Genomic DNA, 19,783 nt, shown 5'->3' with positions numbered 1-19,783 from the left:
CTGTGACTAATGGATTCGACGGAGGCGCGGGGGGCCTGGTACCCCCAGACATCCCAATATGAAGATCCTCTCATGGAATTGCCAAGGCATCAGGCCACCTTTAACTTCATCTCGTTTAAAAAAACTCTGTTTTAATACTAAGTGTGATGTTCTCTTCTTATATGAAACTCTAAATAACTCTGCTGCAATAAGTAAACTTAAGTGTGATCTAGGATTTTCTGACTCTTTTATTCAACCCCATCAAGGTCGGAGTGGTGGTTTAGCTTTATTTTGGAAAGATCATGTGAGCTTGTCCTTGATCTCAATGGATGAGAGACTCATCGATGTATCAGTCCATCATAATAATATTATGTTTCACTTGTCTTGTGTGTATGGTCACCCTAATCCAACTGAACGATATGAGCTTTGGCAACGTTTTGAGCAATTAGCATCTTCTCGCATTGGTCCATGGTTACTCATTGGTGACTTTAATGAGATTGTTTCTAACAAGGAAAAGATTGGAGGACCTTTACGAGCAGAATGGACTTTCCGAGATTTCAGAAATATGATCTCAACATGTGATTTACAATATGTTTGAACACGAGGAAACATGTTCTCTTGGATTGGATAACGGCACACAAATATAGTTCAATGTTGTCTTGATAAGGCAATGTTTAATTCTGCAGGTGCTACAACTTTCCCTAATGCAGAGGCACATTTTTTGGACTTTGCAGGCTCGGATCATAAACCAGTTTTACTAGATCTAAATGATCTGATCAGACATAAGAGGTGGATCTTTCAGTTCGATAAGAGGCTTTTAGAAGTGCAAAATTTCCATGCAGTTGTCAAAGAGGGATGGCTTGCTAATGATCCTCAAAATGATATCCCAATCAATGAGCGTATCAAACACTGCAGACAAAGTATGACAACTCTAAAGCATGAAGTACATTTAAATTATGAACAGCGTATCACAACAATTCAAGCTCGCTTAAACTTTGCAATGGAAAGTTTAAATCCTATTTTTCAGAGATAAATCCCACAATTACACAATGAGCTTACTAAGGCATATGGTGATGAAGAGAAACATTGGCAACAAAAAAGTAGAAATCAATGGATGTCTTCAGGAGATCAAAATGCAAGCTTCTTTCATATCTGTGCCAAGACAAGATTTGCCAAAAATTGGATTACTTCCATTTCAGATACTCAGGGAAACATTTATCAGGGAGAAAAGGAAATTGGAAAGCATGCTCAAAATTTTTTTACAATATCTTCTCAACCAACAATTATCAAGTATCTCCATCAGTTTTTGCGGATTTTGAAGCTAAAGTTTCAGAGGAAGCAAATGAAAATCTAACAAGAGCTTTTACTGGTGAGGAGATATATAATGCAGTGTGTTCGATAGGAGATGACCAAGCTCCAGGTCCTAACGGTTTAACGGCCAGGTTTTACAAAGCATGTTGGAACACAGTTGGTCCACAAGTTATTCAAGAAGTTCTCCTTTTCTTTGACACCTCGTTAATGAAACCGAGCATCAACCACACAAACATTTGCATAATACCAAAGATTGAGAATCCCCAAACTCTATTGGATTATCGACCTATAGCGTTATGTAATGTACTCTATAAGATAGTGTCAAAATGTTTGGTCCAACGGCTGAAATCACATCTTAATGACATTGTCTTGGATGCACAGGCAGCTTTCATCCCGGGAAGAATCATTCAAGACAATGTGATGATTGCACATGAAGTTATGCATTCCTTAAAAGGCAGAAAACGAGTGTCACAAAATTATATGGCTGTGAAGACAGACGTAAGTAAAGCTTACGACCATGTCGAATGGAACTTTCTTGAAACAACCCTGCAACTTTTTGGATTCTATGATAAATGGATAAAATGGATTATGGCAGTGGTAACATCAGTGAACTACTCTGTCCTGATTAATGGAGCCCTCTATGGACATTTTAGACTAACAAGAGGCATTAGACAAGGTGACCCACTGTCACCCTATCTATTCATCCTCTGTTCAGACATCCTTAGTCATTTAATCACTTCTAGTGAACGGGAGGGTGCCCTTCAAGGTATCCGTATTGTCAATGGTGCCCCAAGTATCACGCATTTACAGTTTGCAGATGACTGCTTATTCTTTTGCCGAGCTAATAGGAGAAACTGTCAAGTTTTAAAAGATGCTTTTGCCATCTATGAATACTACTCTGGTCAACAAATTAATCCTTCTAAATCGATGATCACCTTTGGCAGTAGAGTTTTTGACCAAACTCAAACTCGACTCAAAACAATCTTACAGATCCCAAACCATGGAGGAGGAGGGAAAGAAATGTTCGATTACATTGTTGACAGAGTTAAACAGCGAACATCAGGGTGGACTGCAAAAAAACTTTCTCCTGCAGGTAAAGATATTATGTTGAATTCAGTAGCACTATCTATGCCGGTCTATGCCATGTCTTGCTTTAAACTGCCTCTAGGGATTACAACAGATATAGAATCTTTTTTAATGCAACTTTGGTGGGACAAAGGTTCAAACCATCGAAGTATCCCATGGATAGGTTGGAAAAAATTACAAACATCAAAAAAAGAAGGGGGTTTGGGGTTTAGAGATCTAGCAAAGTTCAATGATGCCCTTTTGGCTAAGCAAGCATGGCGTTTGATACAATATCCTAACTTGCTGTTTGCACGAATCATGAAAAGTAGATACTATAGAGATGAGTCTATCTTAGATGCTAGAACACGACAGAACCAATCATATGGTTGGTCTTCGATCTTAATTGGTCTAGACCTACTAAAGAAGGGTTCACATTATGTTGTGGGAGATAAGAAAACAATACGCTTGGGAATAGATAACTTTATAAATACACATCCACCAAGACCAGTTCACACTTTAACCCCTAATTCTACTACTCAACTAGATAGTGTTATCTCCAAAAATGGTGTCGTGTGTTCATGGAATGCAGATAAATTATCCACTTTGGTTCATCCGGAAGAGCATGCTCTTATTCAAACCATTCATCTGTCACAAGAGGAACAACCTGACAAACTTATTTGGAACTATACTCGGTCAGGAGGTTATGCGGTCAAATCCAGATACTGGTTTATCACTCATTTTCCATTCGACCCAAGGGAAATACCTAACATACCACATGGCTCGGTGGAACTTAAAAACAAAATCTGGAAGCTTCAACTACTACCAAAGATCAAATATTTCCTATGGGGTATAGTTTCAAGAGCTATACCAACTAGAACAAGATTGTGAAAAAGAGGAATGCATATTGATACCTTATGTCCAAGATGCCATCAATCAGAGGAAACCATTCACCATGCTTTGTTTTCGTGTCCTTTTGCACAAATGGTCTGGCGATTTTCTGCGACTTCTTCTCTAAACATCAATAACATCCCACCATCTGCAGAGGATACTATCACTCAATTGATATCTTTCTCTAAACGATCTAAAAACAATTTTGACTCTACTATGCCTTTTATTTTTCTCTGGCATATATGGAAAGCAAGGAACAATCAGGTCTTCAATAACTTTCGTGAAAGCGCAACTAAAACAGTTTTACAGGCTAAATCGGATACAAAGGAATGGATCAGCAATGTAAAAAATCTGGTGGTCACACAACATGTAACACAACCGAGTACCAATTCTTGGTTACCTCCAGAGCATCCGACTCTCAAATGTAATTTTGATGCAAGTTATGACATTCATAACCAACAGGCAACAGGTGGCTGGATTTTTTAGGAATTATCAAGGTGAAGCTCAAGCATGGGGTGCTACAAGACTGAATTATGCAGGACCACCATTAGAAGCTGAGACAAAAGGTCTTTTAGTTGCATTACACCAAGTTTGGATAAGAGGATATCAATTTGTGGTCTTTGAAGGAGATTGTGAGGTGCTAATCAAATTGGTTCATGGTCACACACTGAATGCTTAGTTAACAAACTTACTCCTTGATATAAAAGTTTGGTCTTCAAAATTAAACAAAGTTTCTTTTGTTTTTACATATCTTAGCAAAATTTGGTTGTATTGATAGGGAATATTATTCTGATTCTGTTTCAAAGCCAGATTGGTTAAATAACTTTCTCTGTAAAGATTTTCCTTAATCAATATATTTCATTTGTGGAAAAAAAAATATTATTTTAATTTTTATTTTAATAGACATTTTTAAAATTCGTGCATCGAGCGGATCTTAATCTAATATTGATATAATAATGTATGCTTAAAAAATAACAATTATTATGTTAAGTTGTTTTTTTTCTTCTATAAAGCAATTATTAGGTTTTCTTTGCAAAAGAAAACACCTAATCCTTCAGAAAAGGATTCTTTAGCACCTTAAAAAGGTTAAAGACAGACTCATCCTAATTAAAGCACTCTTCTTCGCTTTTTTTCCTGACGATTTGACGAGACTCTCCTATCCACCACAAAGGAATCATTTGTTACCGAAAATATCAGTAAACTTACAATTGGTTGGAATCTTAAAATGTCTAATTAATAAGCTGATTCGTATGATTGAACTAGACAAAAGATTTCCATCAATTGTATTACATCATTCCCACTTCGCAATTGCATTAATATATACTTGTTTCAAAAAGAAAGTAATTAGAAAATATATTAATATATATGAAACGTCCAAATTAAAGGTTGTTGATTAACCCTAGTCACATACCATTTTGTACGTTTTCTTTAACAAACATATATAGGTTGTCCTATTCCTAATATGTACTAAAATTTGGGCTATAAATTAAAGCGATTAAAAGTTGGATATTACTCATCTAAATCCAGCTTCTTGCTTAAAACGATAAACTAACATTAAGCTAACATAAACTAGAAATTAATCTAAGCTCTTATCCTTCTGTTTGGGCAATCAATCTAAGAGTAATTTTTTAATTTAATTTAATGTTTGGTTAAAAAAAACTAGAAATTAATAGGTTGTTAAAAATAATAATAATAATAATACTTCTTGCTACTACTTAAAATTTTCAGTAGGATAAACTAACATTAAGCTAAGTTCTACGATTCTAACTTCTACCTAATTAAACATACATAATACAGTAACCCGATTTTATTTGTGGGTCACATCATTTGGACAAAGCGTAATCGGAGGCGTATTGACATTGTAAGATATCGATCCCACATGTTAATATCTCTTTGCTAACTATCAAAAAATAGTAATTCATTATTTGGTTCTAGTTTATGTATTAGTGTAATATTTGTGGAGTAGTAATTTCTTAGGTAGTTATCATTAATTTGAAAATGATAAAATTCATATAATTTTGACTAAATCTGCTTAGTTATTTATCTGTTAGATAAGTTAAAGTTATTATGTCACACAATTTTTATGTCATTTTCCGTCATATAAACTAAGTTATGTCAAAACTCAAAAGCCACTATCAATATTTCTGTTTGATTTTAGACTCTTGTATACTGAAAATTTAGAAGAATACATATACAGAGAGATTGTGAAAACAAAATATATTTGAAAAAAGGTTACTATAACAAAAGAAGAGAAAAGATTGGTGTTTTGTTATATTTCCAAAGGAGAAAAATAAAGAAAAATAGGATAGGCGCAACAAAAGACTGAAACAAAGACAAAAGAGGAAACTGAAGCTTTTGACTGATTCAACATATCCTCACGTGTACTTGCTTTTTCCTCCCGTAGATACCGGGCAACCCTCACCTCCAAATTTGTCTAACATTTATTGTAATCTTTTAATATAAAAATGAAATAGTATAATGTTGTTTCATCTTTTTTCTTTTATTTTTACTAACGTATATCATCACTCTTACATGTTTTTATACATTTTTTTGGAATACTTTATAACATGTTATGCATATGTAATATACTAATATGTTTTAACATAACTACGAAAATATTAAATCTATACCCATCCACAGTGACTTGTTTGTTAATAATATGACAATATGTATTGTGCCCGGTATTGTGTAGTGTACGTTTGAACTCGAGTGATAGGACAACGGCGATTTTAACACCGACAGGTCCGACACCAATATGCTGCGACATACTGTATCTTGTTCTTGTAATCATATGTGATGACTGATGAGTATATTCATTGTAGCGGATTGATCAAAGATGGGATTAGGATATATGACTTGCAAACCCAAATTCAAGGGACTAGAACCGACTGGGGTCAGTTATTTACGCTTGTAGAAACAAGAGGATGAATTATTTTGGAATTAGTATTTTCAGCCCAACTTATTCATCTATTGTTAGCCCATGATCGTAAAGGTGGTAGTACTTGAAGAAGGAGCATTTTAGTTTAAAACTTCGTTATTTGGAAATCCATGTTAAGTTTTTTCTCTTCTTTTAAGATTAAGATGTTTAAAAATGCAAAATACAATAAAAAAAATTAGTACATCATTAATATGAAAGTAGAACTGATCCTAAGAACTCGCATCAGTAAATATTGGTCTTTGTAAAATTAATTTTACATTTTGTTGTAGTGTATTTTGCTTAATATTGATCTTTATTTAATTTTCTGAAGAGGGAATATAAATTTGTTGTTTAGGGAAAAAGATTTTTTATAGTTTGGCAATACGACCCTAAATTTCTTAAATTTGTAAATTAAAGATATAGAATATATGCCACCTAAATGATTTAACATAGAACGATAACAATACTAACAAGTTTACAACAGTTAACCTAAAACACTATCTTTCTCAGCACGCAAGGTCTTTAGCTTCTCAGCCTCCAATTCAATTTTAAGCTTCTCCACCATCTCTAGAAGCTCTTCTTCTCTACTCTTCTCTTCCTTTTCCCCACTCAATGCTTCGATTATAATCGACACTCTCGCTCTTTGATGCTCTAAGCTTTTCTTCAACACTTTCAGTTTCTCTAACACCAAATCTTTATCAAACCCCACAACCTGAGCTTCCTGGTTCTTAGCTTCCTCCTTTGACAAATCGAAACCGAGTTCAGACCCGGTTATTGTGATGTTCTCGTCTTCTTTTGGTTTGTCTTGGATTTGATCTTCTCTACGTGGACTGGACTCAGAAGTGTCTGATTCAGTAGTTGGGAATACTGGACTAAGTTGGAGATCGTCTTCACGAAAATTCCAACCACTGATTCTCCTGTTCTTCACTATCTCTTCATCTTCATCTTCTTCATCATCTCCAACACTCTTGATCAATATATGACTCTCTATAAACGTCTGCTCTGCATTTGACAACGTCTGCAACACGTTCTTGACCACAAAGTCGACTCCTTTACAGTTCTTGAAGAACGGGTGCTTCAACAACTTCTCTGCAGATGGTCTTTTAGCAGGATCTTGCTCTAGACACAAACCAACCATTTCTCTAAATGCTTTTGAGAACTTCTTGTTACCCTTTTTGCTGCTTCCGCTTGTACTGATCTCGTAATCTGAAAAATGAAACCTTTTGGTGATCTTCATCAGCAGGCTCTTCAACGGCGGTAAGTGAGATAATGGAGGTCTCCCGTGAGCTAACTCCAACGCTGTTATCCCGAACGACCAAATGTCTGCTTTGAAACCGTACCCTGTGTGAGAGTGAACCACTTCCGGAGCCATCCAATACGGCGTTCCCGCTATATCAGTTAACCTCAAAGAAGACGATGTGGTTCCAGAGGACGTCGTGACAGGTTCATAGATCGATGCAGATACTCCGAAATCAGCGAGCTTTACGGATCCATCAGAATCTACAAGAATGTTACCGGCCTTGATGTCACGGTGCAAATGGCCCTGATCGTGAAGGTACGATATTGCACTCAGTGTTTCCTTGAGGAAGACGGAAATGCAGTTTTCTGGTAACCCACTGGGAAAAGAAGAAGAGACGATGGAATGAAGAGAGCCGCATGACATGAAAGGCATAACCACCCAAAGGCATCGATCAACGGTGAAAGAACAATAAGCATTGAGGATATTCGGGTGAGAAAGCAGAGACATAGTCTTGGTTTCACGGCGAAGACTGTCGAAGTCAGCCCGAGACTGATCAAGATTGATAGCTTTGATGGCAACTACCATTGAGTTCATGGGAATGCATATGGCCTTGTAGACTGAAGCACTAACACCAACGCCTATCTTGCAGATGATCTCGTAGGCCTCAGCATCAAGAGGGAATTCGAGCTTGTTACGAGCCATAAGAGATATAAGATGAGTACACTCTCAGTTATTGAATCGTTAGTTTTTTGGTGGAAGTGTGGTCTTTTTGAGGCTAATAGTAGTATAAGGCTATTCATATAGGTGTGAAAAAGGAAAGAGTTGGTTTAGCATGTGAACTCCAAAAAAAAAAAAAAGCCTTAAATGTCAAAAAGCATAAACCTTATCTCTTACTTACAGGTGATGAATATGTTGATGAAACAATAAGATGAAGCATGTGAAAGTGCTAACTAACTAACCTTAGTTAATGAGATCCTAAACCTTTGGCCTTTTCAAGGACCCAAAGGGCAAACACAATCTTTCCACTTCAAACGTCATGAGAACTCTTCAGTCATTTACATACCATACCCTTTTCTAGTTAAGATCAACTAATTGATCAAAAAGTTTACAGAAACAAGCAGAGATTTACATTAGCATCAATGAAATAAGTCACTCCATGGTAACAACTAACAAGAATACTTAATGAGTTAATGAAGAAGAAGGGTGTGTGATTGCACGGTAGCTTGATGTAACATATGAGCATTCCCGTGACAACAAAAACACTACAGGCTTGGGTAAGAGACAAAAACAAAATGGAGCTATCAATATAGCTGTCCTCATATCACAGAAATTTAGAGCTACAGTCAGATATTCAGATATCTAGACCCATTTAAAGATATTTTTCGTGGCACTTCTGAAGCACTTGCTTTTGCCGTTGACCACATGAGAAGGAAAGAGAGAATAGAGCAAAGACGTCAGCCTTCTTGGCATCTGGTAAAATGAATTGTTCAAGCATTCAAACATCAGTATGCTAAGATAAAATTGTCCATGAAACAGGACTTGTATAATTAAAAAAACTGAGATATGAGTCTCGATGTCCTTAAAACCTACTACTATATAATGGGCACAAGCCTGAAACTTATGGAACCTACTCAAACACACTCCACTGTTTACTTTGTCTCACACCCAAAGCAAATGCAAGTAAATCATTGCAGTCCAAAACTCTAAGCTACACAGCCAAGAAAATAAGAAAACTTGTACCTGTAATTATGTGTTTCTTATTCCATGAAGTGAAGCTCGGTGTGCAACATAGCAGCTGCACACTTTTCCAATTGAACACATACACGCTTTAGCCTGAACTTGTCTCTGCTCTGAAATAAACTCGCGAACCCTCTGATTTTTACTTCGCATGGGCTCAATCATACTTTCTGTCTCCTGATTGATCTGGTTTGAAAGATGACCCTCCAGAAAACTAAATAATGCTCCTAATGTCATCTTTCCTAAATCCACCTCCACCACTGTACCACGCTCATTCTTCAAATCTTCTTCAACAGGACAGCTTAGACCTTGCAATCCAGCATCAGTATCCTCCTCACCTTCAAAGCTCTTCTGCTCTGCTGTCTTCTTCTTCTTCTTCTCACAACTCTTTCTAGCTCGTTTTAAGACCATCTCCAATTCCAAATAAGAATCCCCAACAATATCAATCTTCTTGCTTCTTGTAGCTCTTGTATTCCTCTTCTCCTTTAAAGTCTCTTCCTTTTCTACAATTCCAATGCTCTTGCTCCTTGCAGCCTCACTGTTCACTCTCTTCTTGACTACACTCCCTAAAACTTCCTCTCCCATTGCACAATCCTCAATTTCAACTTTAATTGAATCTTCAACTTCTTCTAATCCATCAGAAAACCCTGATTTCTCAGAATTCTCAATTTTTCTAACTTTCCTAACCCTAGAACTCGGCTTATTCACATTCCCCACATCAAAACCCTTTTCTTCATCAGAGACATCCCCAAAATCGTTACTTTCGGAAACCCTAACCCTAATTCGCTTCCCCGAATTACCCTGACGCTTATTGTTTCTCCTTGGTCGAGGCGGAAGCTTCTTCTTCTGCTCCTCCTGAACATCATTATCATCTATCACAAAGTTCACAACAACAGATGTATACTCACCGAGTTTGATAACATCGCCGTCTCGTAGATCTACCGGCGTCTCAGAATCGAGAGCAGTCGAGTTTAATACAGTACCGTTGGAAGATCCAAGATCCTGGATTGCCCAATTCCCAGAAACCGATTCTGCGATCCGGAGGTGCTTGGTGGAGATCCCGGTGTCTTTGATTGCGATTTCGTTACCACGAACGATTCGACCGATACGAATCGTTGACCCGGGTTTGTAATCTAGAGTATCGCCTTCTCTTGGACCCTTGATAATTGCTAACCTCAGCGACGGTGTTACCATTGTTCACTGTAACCGAATCGAACCGTTGCCCTTGAAGCTTGACTTGAGTCCCGAATGGCAATTTGAATTTTGGGTTAAGCGACTTTAGCACGTGTGAGATTTGTTCGCACGCCCCTGTGCTTACTCAATTTTGAAAAAAGGATCCATCATTTTAAACTGCGGTAATGCTGTTCAATCTCACTTTCCGTTTAAACTCGGTTTGATATTTTTGGTTTTTCAGCTAATAAATAACTAGTATTTAACCCGTAGATTGTAGGATGAAATGGGTTTGAATCCCTGTTTTAAAAATCCCCGTCTAGCAACGATTATGCCCCGCAAAATCTCTAGACTCATCCCCTTCGCCTAGATTAATGACTAATCCCCATCTACCATCGATTATCCAATTATGCCCGTCTAATTTGATTATAACCTATCTAATCCGATTATTTCCCGCTTAATTTTGTATATACCGATTATTTTTAAAGCCAAATATAAATCAAATATATATATTTTTGTTATTTAGACATTTAAATTAAGAGTTTATGATGTTTTACAATAAGTAATGTATAAATTTTAATGAAAAATCATAAATTTTTCTTTTAAAATTATGTTTTTATGTGTTTACGGTTATTTTAAAAACAGTACTATAGTTTTATATTTTATTTGATATATTTTTTAACATAAACAGAATTATTCATATATTTAATACTATATATTTGAATTTTATTATTAATTTAATAAAATAACCCTAAAACTAGTCCCCGATTAATTCTCGTTTAATCTCCGATTTTCTTGTTAGGCACTAGTCTCACTCCGACCGCCCGACTAGCGCCTAACGATTTCTAAAATAGGGGTTTAAATCAATATAACTACAAAAATAAAATACCATTAATTTGATATTTTGTTTTTATCAAAAAATTGTTAATCTCTAACATCATTATGCATATACGAAGTTGGCAACAACTTACGGTCAAACTCCATTTTTAGTGTTGATTGGGTTTGATAAACCAGCGGAAATAGACGGTTGAAGAACATGTTATTCAGGCTATCAGCCAAAAAGTGTAGAGCTGTTTATCTTCTTCATTATGAGTTTTTTTCTAAAACTAATCTTATAATTGTTCTCTCTAGATTTCTGGGTGAATAATACAAAGCTTTTAATAACTTTATAAAAGTCTGAATCCAATAACTCAAATTTGTTAAGATTTTAAATGACTTTTTATAAATCACAAACTAATAACACTAAACTTTAACAAAATTTTGATCTAATAATAACAGATTCTACGTAACATTTAAAATCTTTAAAACTCTATTAAAATCTCACACCAATAACCTCACTTAGGGTTTTAATTTTATCCTAATGAGTAAATGACCCATTAGTATTTGACAAAACGTTGCTTCTATAATCTTTTTTTTTTTTTGATCAAACGTTGCTTCTATAATCTAAAACCCAACAACAGTAATTAATTATTAGAGTATATTCCTCTCATTACCGAACACAAACGCGCTTAGATCCGACGCGTAGTTAATATATTGTCGGTCAACGAAAGCGCCACGTCATCTCCACCGTGCTGTATCCCCCCTTATCATCTCTTATCACCCGCCAACGTCGTTTCAAGCACAGCAAATATCATTTTTTCTTTCCGATTAAATCACCAAACTCGATTAAAATAATAAAAAATTATATTATCCCTTCTTCTCCGTCGTCTTCGTCTTCGTCTTGGATTCTCATGATTCATGTCGTTTAAATTTCTGGCGATCTCAGAATCCCATTTTCCTTCGGGAATCTGACATTTTTTTTTTCTTATCCGAATTGGATTAAAAACCCACCGCCATGGATGAGACTTATTCTGATCTGTTGCATTTCTTCAAGAACCCTTCGTTTACAGAAACATTCGTCGACGTCTTGCTATGTGCAGTCCCGATTTGGCTAGCTGTTATGATCGGTTTATTGATCGGATGGTCTTGGCGTCCTAGATGGACCGGATTGATCTATTTAGGGTTTCGTTCTAAGCTTCGGTTTCTTTGGACTGCACCTCCTGGTTTTGGTGCTCGTCGTCTTTGGCTTGCTTTCACCGCTCTCTCTGCTTTCTCCGTTTGTCGCACCATCTGGTCTAGGAACGACAACAGAGCTAATAAATCGTCGGTTGGGTCTGCTTCCCCTGTTGAAGAAACTGATGAATCGGGGTTAGTGTATATGATATTAGCTGAAGCAATATAGATATACAAGTTTGGTTCTCTGTTTTGAAACGTAACGTTTGCTTTTTAATTGAGCTAGATTAAGGTATTTAGTTTGCATTATCTTTTAGTATAGCAATCACATTGGGGAAAAGAAGTGATTTTTCTTTTTTTTTTTTTATGGGTTAATTGATTTTGGTTATAATCTGAGGGTATTTGTACTGCAGGGGTAGCAATAATACAACATTGGTGACAGAGGATATTGTGACAGAGAATGATTTAGAGCATCTGCTTCAGCTGCTTGAAGTTGGGAATGCAAATATGGAGTGGCAACCTATGATGGATAAGACTACTCCTAATATGAGCTACCAGGCTTGGCGTCATGAGCCTGAGGTAATCTCACATTTTTAACTCTTTGCTTTGTATCCGTTTTGTTATGGTACTGACTTTAATTATGTAGATCAAGGAAATAGCTAAGTCATTGAGTAGTAGGCCAGATGCTTTGTTGTAAAAATGAATCCTTAAGAGAAACTTGTTACACATATGACTCAGAGACCTGGTTTTAGATTATTGGTAATTATTTGTCTTATCCTTTGAGATTTTTAATAGTATTCATTGTGTTTCCTTGTTTAGCTCTGGTTCCTTTTGGGCACTATGTGATGCAATTGCTGCATTTACTCCTTTGTGTGACATATTTGTGACTCTTTTTTACTTGAAACTGTTTTCTTGCTCTATAGAATTGGGGAATTTTTAATTACTAGATGATAGAAACATTTTATCTGCTTGTGTTTTTAGCCTGAAAGGTTGTATTGTTTATCAGTCAGGTCCAGTTATTTATCGCAGTCAAACTGTGTTTGAGGATGCAACTCCAGATATTGTTAGGGATTTCTTCTGGGATGATGAGTTTCGACCTAAATGGGATTTTATGCTTGCCAACTTCAAAACTTTGGAGGAGGACACTCAGACAGGAACAATGATTGTCCAGTGGAGAAAAAAGGTTTCTGGACTATTGATACTTTGGTCATCTTAGTAAGCAACTCCCAGTTTAACAACTGTTGTCATTACTAATTTCTTTTGTTTGCAGTTTCCCTTTTTCTGTAGTGACCGAGAGTATATCATTGGCCGGAGAATATGGGAGTCTGGAAAGAAGTACTATTGTGTGACAAAGGTAATGTCATACTACGTTAACTTGTTGTTGCCTTCCACGGGTCGATTGCGTGTAGCATTTATCTCTGTAGGAGAAAGAATATCAAAGTTTGGCTTTGAGAATTCTAAATGCCTGGAGATACTTGTCACTTAATTTCCAGTTCTATCAAGTTTCATTGAATCATCACTATATCAGTGAAAAACATGGGTCAAATAAAGAAAAATCCAACATCTGTTTCACTTAAACCTCACATGAAGTTTTTATGGTGAAACAATGCTCAAAGCTCAGAACTAAGGCGCTTATCTTCTTTGATATTTCATGGAACATGCTTCTACTTCTCTGGGAGATGCATTTTATGGATATATCAGAGAAGATAAGCGCCTTATCTCTATAATGCATAAGCATAAGGTTATCTTCTTTGTTAGGTTTATCCAGCACTAAATGAAGCTCAAATCTTAGAACTATACCTAACATCTGTTCGATATTGTAGGGAGTTCCTTATCCAGCTCTACCAAAGCGTGATAAGCCAAGGCGTGTTGAGCTTTATTTCTCGAGTTGGGTTATCAGAGCAGGTAAGCCTTTTAAAGTGCAAGTCTTCTTTGTTAAGCTGGGATATAATTTGTTTTTAAAACAATTGCAGTTGAATCCCGAAAAGGAGATGGACAGCAAACAGCTTGTGAAGTATCCCTAGTCCACTATGAAGATATGGGAATCCCAAAAGATGTAGCAAAGTTAGGTGTCCGTCATGGCATGTGGGGAGCCGTCAAGAAGCTAAACTCTGGTTTACGAGCCTACCAGGCCGCCAGAAAATCAGGCTCACCTCTATCACATATCGCCCAAATGGCAAGGATCACAACAAAATTGAACATGGATTCTGCAGAATCATCATCAAGAGATGAAGACAGAAGCAGAGCAATGGATTATGCAAGGAGACAACGAGACCATTTGAGAATGGACTGGAAATGGGTTGTTGTAGGAGGTGTCGCATTGGCTTGCGGCCTTCACACCGGGGTCATTGGTAAGGCTTTACTCGCTGGAGCTGGCCAGAGACTGGCTCGTAGGTGAAAAACCTTGTCGATTTCTTATTATATCTTCCCTTGACAGAAAAGAGAAACATATACATATATAACCCAGGGAAATGTATTTTTCTTGCTACTCCTATGAGAACGGCATGTGGTTTTGATGGTGAACCATGTAGAATAGTATCTTTGAACTTGTGGGTCTAAATTATTTGAAACCTATCTTGTTACAGAGGAGAGTGAGATGTGTATTTTATAAACTATATAAATCTACATAGCTTCCGAAAGCTTAAAATCTTTGCATGTGACGCACTTGGTATCTCTCATTGATTGATCAACATCGAGCAAGATGTCAAGACTTATCTTCCGCAGCAATTAAATGCACAGTGCACAGAAGCCGTTCTTTGTTACCGCTTATGGTTGCACATGAAGTTCCTCATTCTGCAGATCTACAGAGGTTGTTTCTGGTGTTGTGGAGGATGCCAAATCATCACCAAACTCAGTGTCTGATTCATCTGATTCCTAGAGTTCATCATCTGAATCAAGTCCAACATCTGTTTCAGATAGTGAACCCTTGGTCTGGATCTCACCTTCTTCACCATCTTCTCCCTCGTCTTTGTATGTATCTAGAAACACGTCATTCTCCTCTCCCTACAAGAAACAAAGATAACAAGGGAATATAAGACATCAAACCCAACATTCATGATGGAAATTCAAGAAAATATAAAGATTATAGGGCAAGCATATCATACATCTGTTTCTTCGGTCTCCTCATCAGAAGAATAAGCCATGTCAAGTTTGTCGTATAACGCTTCATCTCCCTTCTCTTTTACAAGTTCAACTTGTTCCTGACAGAATGGATTCAAGGTCTCGGGTTAGCAAAATATTGCAGAACAAGAATATGCGTTTGTTGTTTGATTAGTAAATGATATATAGATAATTCAAACCATACAATTTCAGCTCGCAACTGCTCTGACTTCGCCTGTACCGCCTCAATGTGTTTAATAAGAGCCTGTTGAATAAAAAGTATCAAAATAAGGAAGCAAACTAAGTGTAAGTTCTTGACCTGATTGGTCACAAAAGTAAAAATCAATGATAAGTTTGCAGATTTTGAGATCAACAAACGTTGTTGCATATTCTTTTTATCACGAACCTCACGTTTTTGGAGCTCAACAGAACGTGCTAAAGCTTTCCTCTTTGTCAAGAGGTTTTTAGGCCTCATCATAGAAGGACGCTTATAGTCTTTTCCTCTATACACGATTATGGCATAGCCTTTCGAAATTTTGTCAACAGAGACCAGGATACCTCCGCTTTCGGCTTCAAGGGCTATTGCCACTTTCTTCGCACCCTCAAAAGTTTTAGCCTTAACAAGAATCTTGATCAGCTCCCGATATTTCCAGTGCAAGTGCATGTTCTCCACAGTCCCATCAAACACCCCTCTTCTACCTGAAGTAATAAATTCAAGTTTCTCAGACGAGTCCATATCCCAAAGAACACAGGTCAAACATACTCAACTACACAACACATCCGAAAAAGATGGTTTACCAAGAAGTAAGAAAGCTTTCATCTTCAATCCGAGCTTTTGGAACATAAATCTCTCTTCCTCAGTTATGCCCTCAAGGTCTGTTCTCTGCTCTGCTGGCTTCAGAGATTCCTCCACCTTAGCTAAAGCCCGTTCAGCTTTCAGCAACTTTTTCTCAGCCTAGAAAAGTTCATTTAAAATTTAATAATCAGTTTAATTCCAGGAGAAATCTCTTTACTCATTATGTGAAACATAACTTGACAGGTAGGAAGTACAAGGTCAAGTCAGGAACTCACAAAAGCAAGTTTCCTTTCCAACTTCCTGACAAGTTTTGCAGATCTCATTTTCTCAACCTCTTGTTTCATTTCCTCCACATGATCATCGTTATCCAGATTCTTTCCCCACTTACCAGTTGCATCAAGAGTTTCTCCAAGAGTGCCGGCAGAAACAAGGTTTTGATTAACTTTAGTACTGGGGACAACCAGAGCCGACGATGCTCTTATTCTTGCCTGTTCCTCTTCGTCTTGCAAAGTCCTAGCAAGGTTTTGATTAGCTTTATTAGATGGGACAACCAGAGCCGATGATGCTCTTAGACGTGCTTGTTCCTCTTCGTCTTGCAAAGTCCCTGCAAGCCTCTCCTTCTCCATTAATGCTTCAGCTACATCTAGTGACAAAAAATTCTTTCCTCTGTAGAAAACCAAGAAGTCTTTGTTCCTAGAGAGTAGCATACCTCCCGTCAATCTCTGCAGTCACTTACCAAGATCATGATATCAAACAGTTAGCATCAAATATGGACACCTTCTAATTTGTTCTAAAAACATCTATATTAATATAATAACAGTTACATGTGATTCGGTTCTGAATCCTTATTACCTTGATGTCCTCAGCCATTCTCTCGCTGGTGGTCAGTTGTACACCACGTTTGAGGGCAACCTTGGCAATCAAACTCTTTTGCCATAACTTAACTATGGCTGTTGCCAACCCTTGCATCTGTCTACTTCGACCTGTCCATCAAAAGAAATTCTCACTCTTCAAAGACTTTATTAGGCTCTACAAAAAGTCATAAAGGAAATCCAATACCTAAAGCAAAGTGTGGAGGAAGAACTGTAGCAAGTCTTCTTAAAGCGGTTGCCTCCTTTGTTCCCAAAGTTGATCGCACTCCATAAGGAAGTGCTCTGAAAGGAGGTTCGTAACCAGGAACGATCCCTGGAAGCAAATCAGCATCAACAGGTAATGGATAACCTCCCTGCCAGTCCGAGTACCGAGGACCAAGACCCTCTAACAGTTCATTTATTTCATCTTCATAGTCTACTTCCTGCTGGGATGTTCTGTCATTATTTACCACAATGGTTGTCTCCTTCTCTAGCTGCTGAGGAAGATGCACTTGTTGAACACTATGATCAACTGTACTTATACTTCTAGGTAACGAAGACGGTGATGTCTCTGTTCTTCTGTATATTTGCTTGTTCAGGTTACCTGATGCCTGCCTGTTGCTGCCGCCTTTGTAGTTGTACAAGGCCATAGAAGTCCCTGACCTCCAAATCACCAAACCACCAGTTTTTCTCTGTTACAGTGAAGGCATAATTAGTATTACACTAGACCATGAACAAGAAAGGACATAAGAAACAAAGTACTACTTCTCAATTTAAAAACTCCATATATCATTGTACACTGATTGGGGGCTCATAAGAATAAAAACCTCTACTATCTCATGCATCCTTCTCATGTTCAGTGCACTTGATCCTTCAATCTTGAGTCTCACAATCTCTGAGCTCTTCCACTTATCCTGAATTGCATCTACCACAGCCTGAGTAACACCTGCACCCGTAACTCTCATCTTGCTCTTTGTTCGAAACATCACATTCCTCAATCGGTTCATCTCTGATTCCGAAAGAGTCATCTCCGCCAACGAGTATCTACTCTCCTTCTTAGCTGTCCACTCTCCATTTACCAACTCCTTCTTATCCTTAGAACTCACCTTCTCCCAAGGAAACCTAACTTCATCACTCCCCCTAAATTCACCAAACGGTGATCCCTCCGAGAATCCACCTCTTTCTTCTCCTTCTCCAACATAAACCCTATCCTCCACTGACCGTTTCTCAATCCTTGTCTCTTGTTCAACTTCCTTATCCTGAAACTGATCATCATCTACATATCCATACTCTTTCAATCTCTCCACAATCTTCTCCATTGTACTACTACTCCCACCACCACCAACATCACTACTTGGACTACTACTCTCACCACGGATAAGACCTAAATCCGCAAATCTCTCTTCTTTTCTACGATTCAACACAACCTTTGAAGGTCCATACTGACTCTGCTTCTGTGTTCTACTCCAATTCTCATTCCTACTACTTTCACACGATAATCGTTTAACCTTTTTCATAAAAGAGAAACCAAATCTCCTCGAAGTAGCACTGTTATAAGACCTGAGTGAAATCGATGAACTGGTTCCATGGAAATTGCAGAAGGAGCTTCCCAACGAATCGAATATTTTCGCCGAAGTAGTCGTCGTCGTCGTTGGACAAAAATGGCGACTTGAACTAATCGCCATTTCTGACACAAAACACTCTCAATTGGGTACTCAAATAAAATATGATTCCGCAAAGATACACCAAAAAAAGTCTTGAGCTTTGATTCCTTCAGGTAACGATACTGCGAAAGCTCTGAGCCTGTGTTATCCATGGCGGGGAAAGGTGTTCGAGATGATTACAGGGTTGTTTGGATACTTGGTTTATCTTAACCAGACTAAGAACAAAGCTTTTTTAACGAACATGATTCCAAAAGAAGGCGCATAATAGAAATTTATATTTGAGTATGGCTAACATGCGCCCAATATCAGAAATGAAGAGAGTTCAGTAACGTACGCCTTATGACTGGATCTATATTTTTCTCAGTCAAAAATAGATAGAAGTGAAGCAATCTCTGTTTTGTATGATAAAATTCTTGAGGGTGCTTCTCTCTCTGCCCTTACGATCTCTTGGCTCCTGTCATCTATGTGATATCAAATTTTGATTTCAAGGTTAGATTTTTCTCTTGCTACTACTTAATTTTTTTGCAAAAATTTCGCCTTAATCTTTGTTGTTGTTGTTGTTGTTGTTGTTGAAATTGGGACATGTAGTTATTATTATAAAAAGGTTGGTTTTGGTTTCGATATGGTATGTGGGTTCTGTTTCTCATTGTTTTTGAAAACAAGAGGGAAAAATTCAAACTTTTTGATATTCACGATGTTGGGTTTCACTGTAAATGAGGTTGTAATGGTGGAAGTAGCATCGAACGGTGTGTTTTCATTTACTGTTGTAACGTTTTTTTTTTGAATTGGCATTTAAACCTCCGCCAATTTGTTGTCATCAGTCCAAAAGATATTTCTTTTGAGTTTTTGAGATCAGACTGTTACATATGTTTCTGTAGCTAAGTTAGTGTCGGAATCTTGGATAAATGTCTATTTCTCTGGAAGGTTTTATGTGGTTTGCTTTGAGAAGGGAGAAAGGAATCTTCTTGTATCTCGTTAGGATCTCTTCAGGTTGTGTGATTTTCTCAGATATTATTGATCTCTAGTCTTGTTGCTGCAGTTTTAGTGTTTTTTTTTTTTTTTTTTTTTTTTTTT

The 19,783-nt window shown here is 37.3% G+C and overlaps 5 protein-coding genes across 6 annotated transcripts in view; 2 read left to right on the top strand and 3 right to left on the bottom strand.

Annotated features, from left to right (window-relative positions):
• LOC104723757 (serine/threonine-protein kinase BLUS1-like) lies at positions 6,555 to 8,347 on the bottom strand. Its single transcript, XM_010442155.2, has one exon. It carries the CDS (start codon positions 8,100 to 8,102, stop codon positions 6,645 to 6,647), a length of 1,458 nt encoding a protein of 485 aa, XP_010440457.1. The 5' UTR covers positions 8,103 to 8,347; the 3' UTR covers positions 6,555 to 6,644.
• Positions 8,505 to 10,502, bottom strand: LOC104723756 (FHA domain-containing protein At4g14490-like). The gene is made up of 2 exons (XM_010442154.2): positions 9,141 to 10,502; positions 8,505 to 8,870 (listed from the first exon to the last, which is right to left on the bottom strand). The coding sequence occupies exon 1, from the start codon at positions 10,329 to 10,331 to the stop codon at positions 9,147 to 9,149; it is 1,185 nt and encodes a 394-aa protein (XP_010440456.1). The 5' UTR covers positions 10,332 to 10,502; the 3' UTR covers positions 8,505 to 8,870; positions 9,141 to 9,146.
• On the top strand, positions 11,918 to 14,888 carry LOC104723752. The gene is made up of 6 exons (XM_010442151.2): positions 11,918 to 12,494; positions 12,713 to 12,878; positions 13,306 to 13,482; positions 13,570 to 13,653; positions 14,123 to 14,204; positions 14,273 to 14,888. The coding sequence occupies exons 1-6, from the start codon at positions 12,142 to 12,144 to the stop codon at positions 14,695 to 14,697; spliced, it is 1,287 nt and encodes a 428-aa protein (XP_010440453.1). The 5' UTR covers positions 11,918 to 12,141; the 3' UTR covers positions 14,698 to 14,888.
• Positions 14,691 to 18,908, bottom strand: LOC104723753 (CRM-domain containing factor CFM3B, chloroplastic-like). The gene is made up of 9 exons (XM_019232717.1): positions 17,873 to 18,908; positions 17,254 to 17,737; positions 17,047 to 17,177; positions 16,470 to 16,916; positions 16,197 to 16,353; positions 15,805 to 16,097; positions 15,604 to 15,663; positions 15,404 to 15,499; positions 14,691 to 15,302 (listed from the first exon to the last, which is right to left on the bottom strand). The coding sequence occupies exons 1-9, from the start codon at positions 18,728 to 18,730 to the stop codon at positions 15,174 to 15,176; spliced, it is 2,655 nt and encodes an 884-aa protein (XP_019088262.1). The 5' UTR covers positions 18,731 to 18,908; the 3' UTR covers positions 14,691 to 15,173.
• Positions 19,054 to 19,783, top strand: part of LOC104723754 (DNA-directed RNA polymerase subunit 7-like protein) — a 2,026-nt gene continuing 1,296 nt past the window's right edge. Inside the window, exon 1 of one of the 2 annotated variants that reach the window (XM_010442153.2) lies at positions 19,054 to 19,198. The gene's annotated coding sequence lies outside the window, so the exon portion shown is untranslated. The remainder of the gene's footprint in view (positions 19,199 to 19,783) is intronic. The other variant, XM_010442152.2, reaches the window with a different exon arrangement.

Source organism: Camelina sativa, chromosome 11 (genome assembly GCF_000633955.1).
Source record: "Camelina sativa cultivar DH55 chromosome 11, Cs, whole genome shotgun sequence".
Classification (NCBI taxonomy): Eukaryota; Viridiplantae; Streptophyta; class Magnoliopsida; order Brassicales; family Brassicaceae; genus Camelina; species Camelina sativa.
This window is presented reverse-complemented; position numbering and strand designations above follow the sequence as displayed.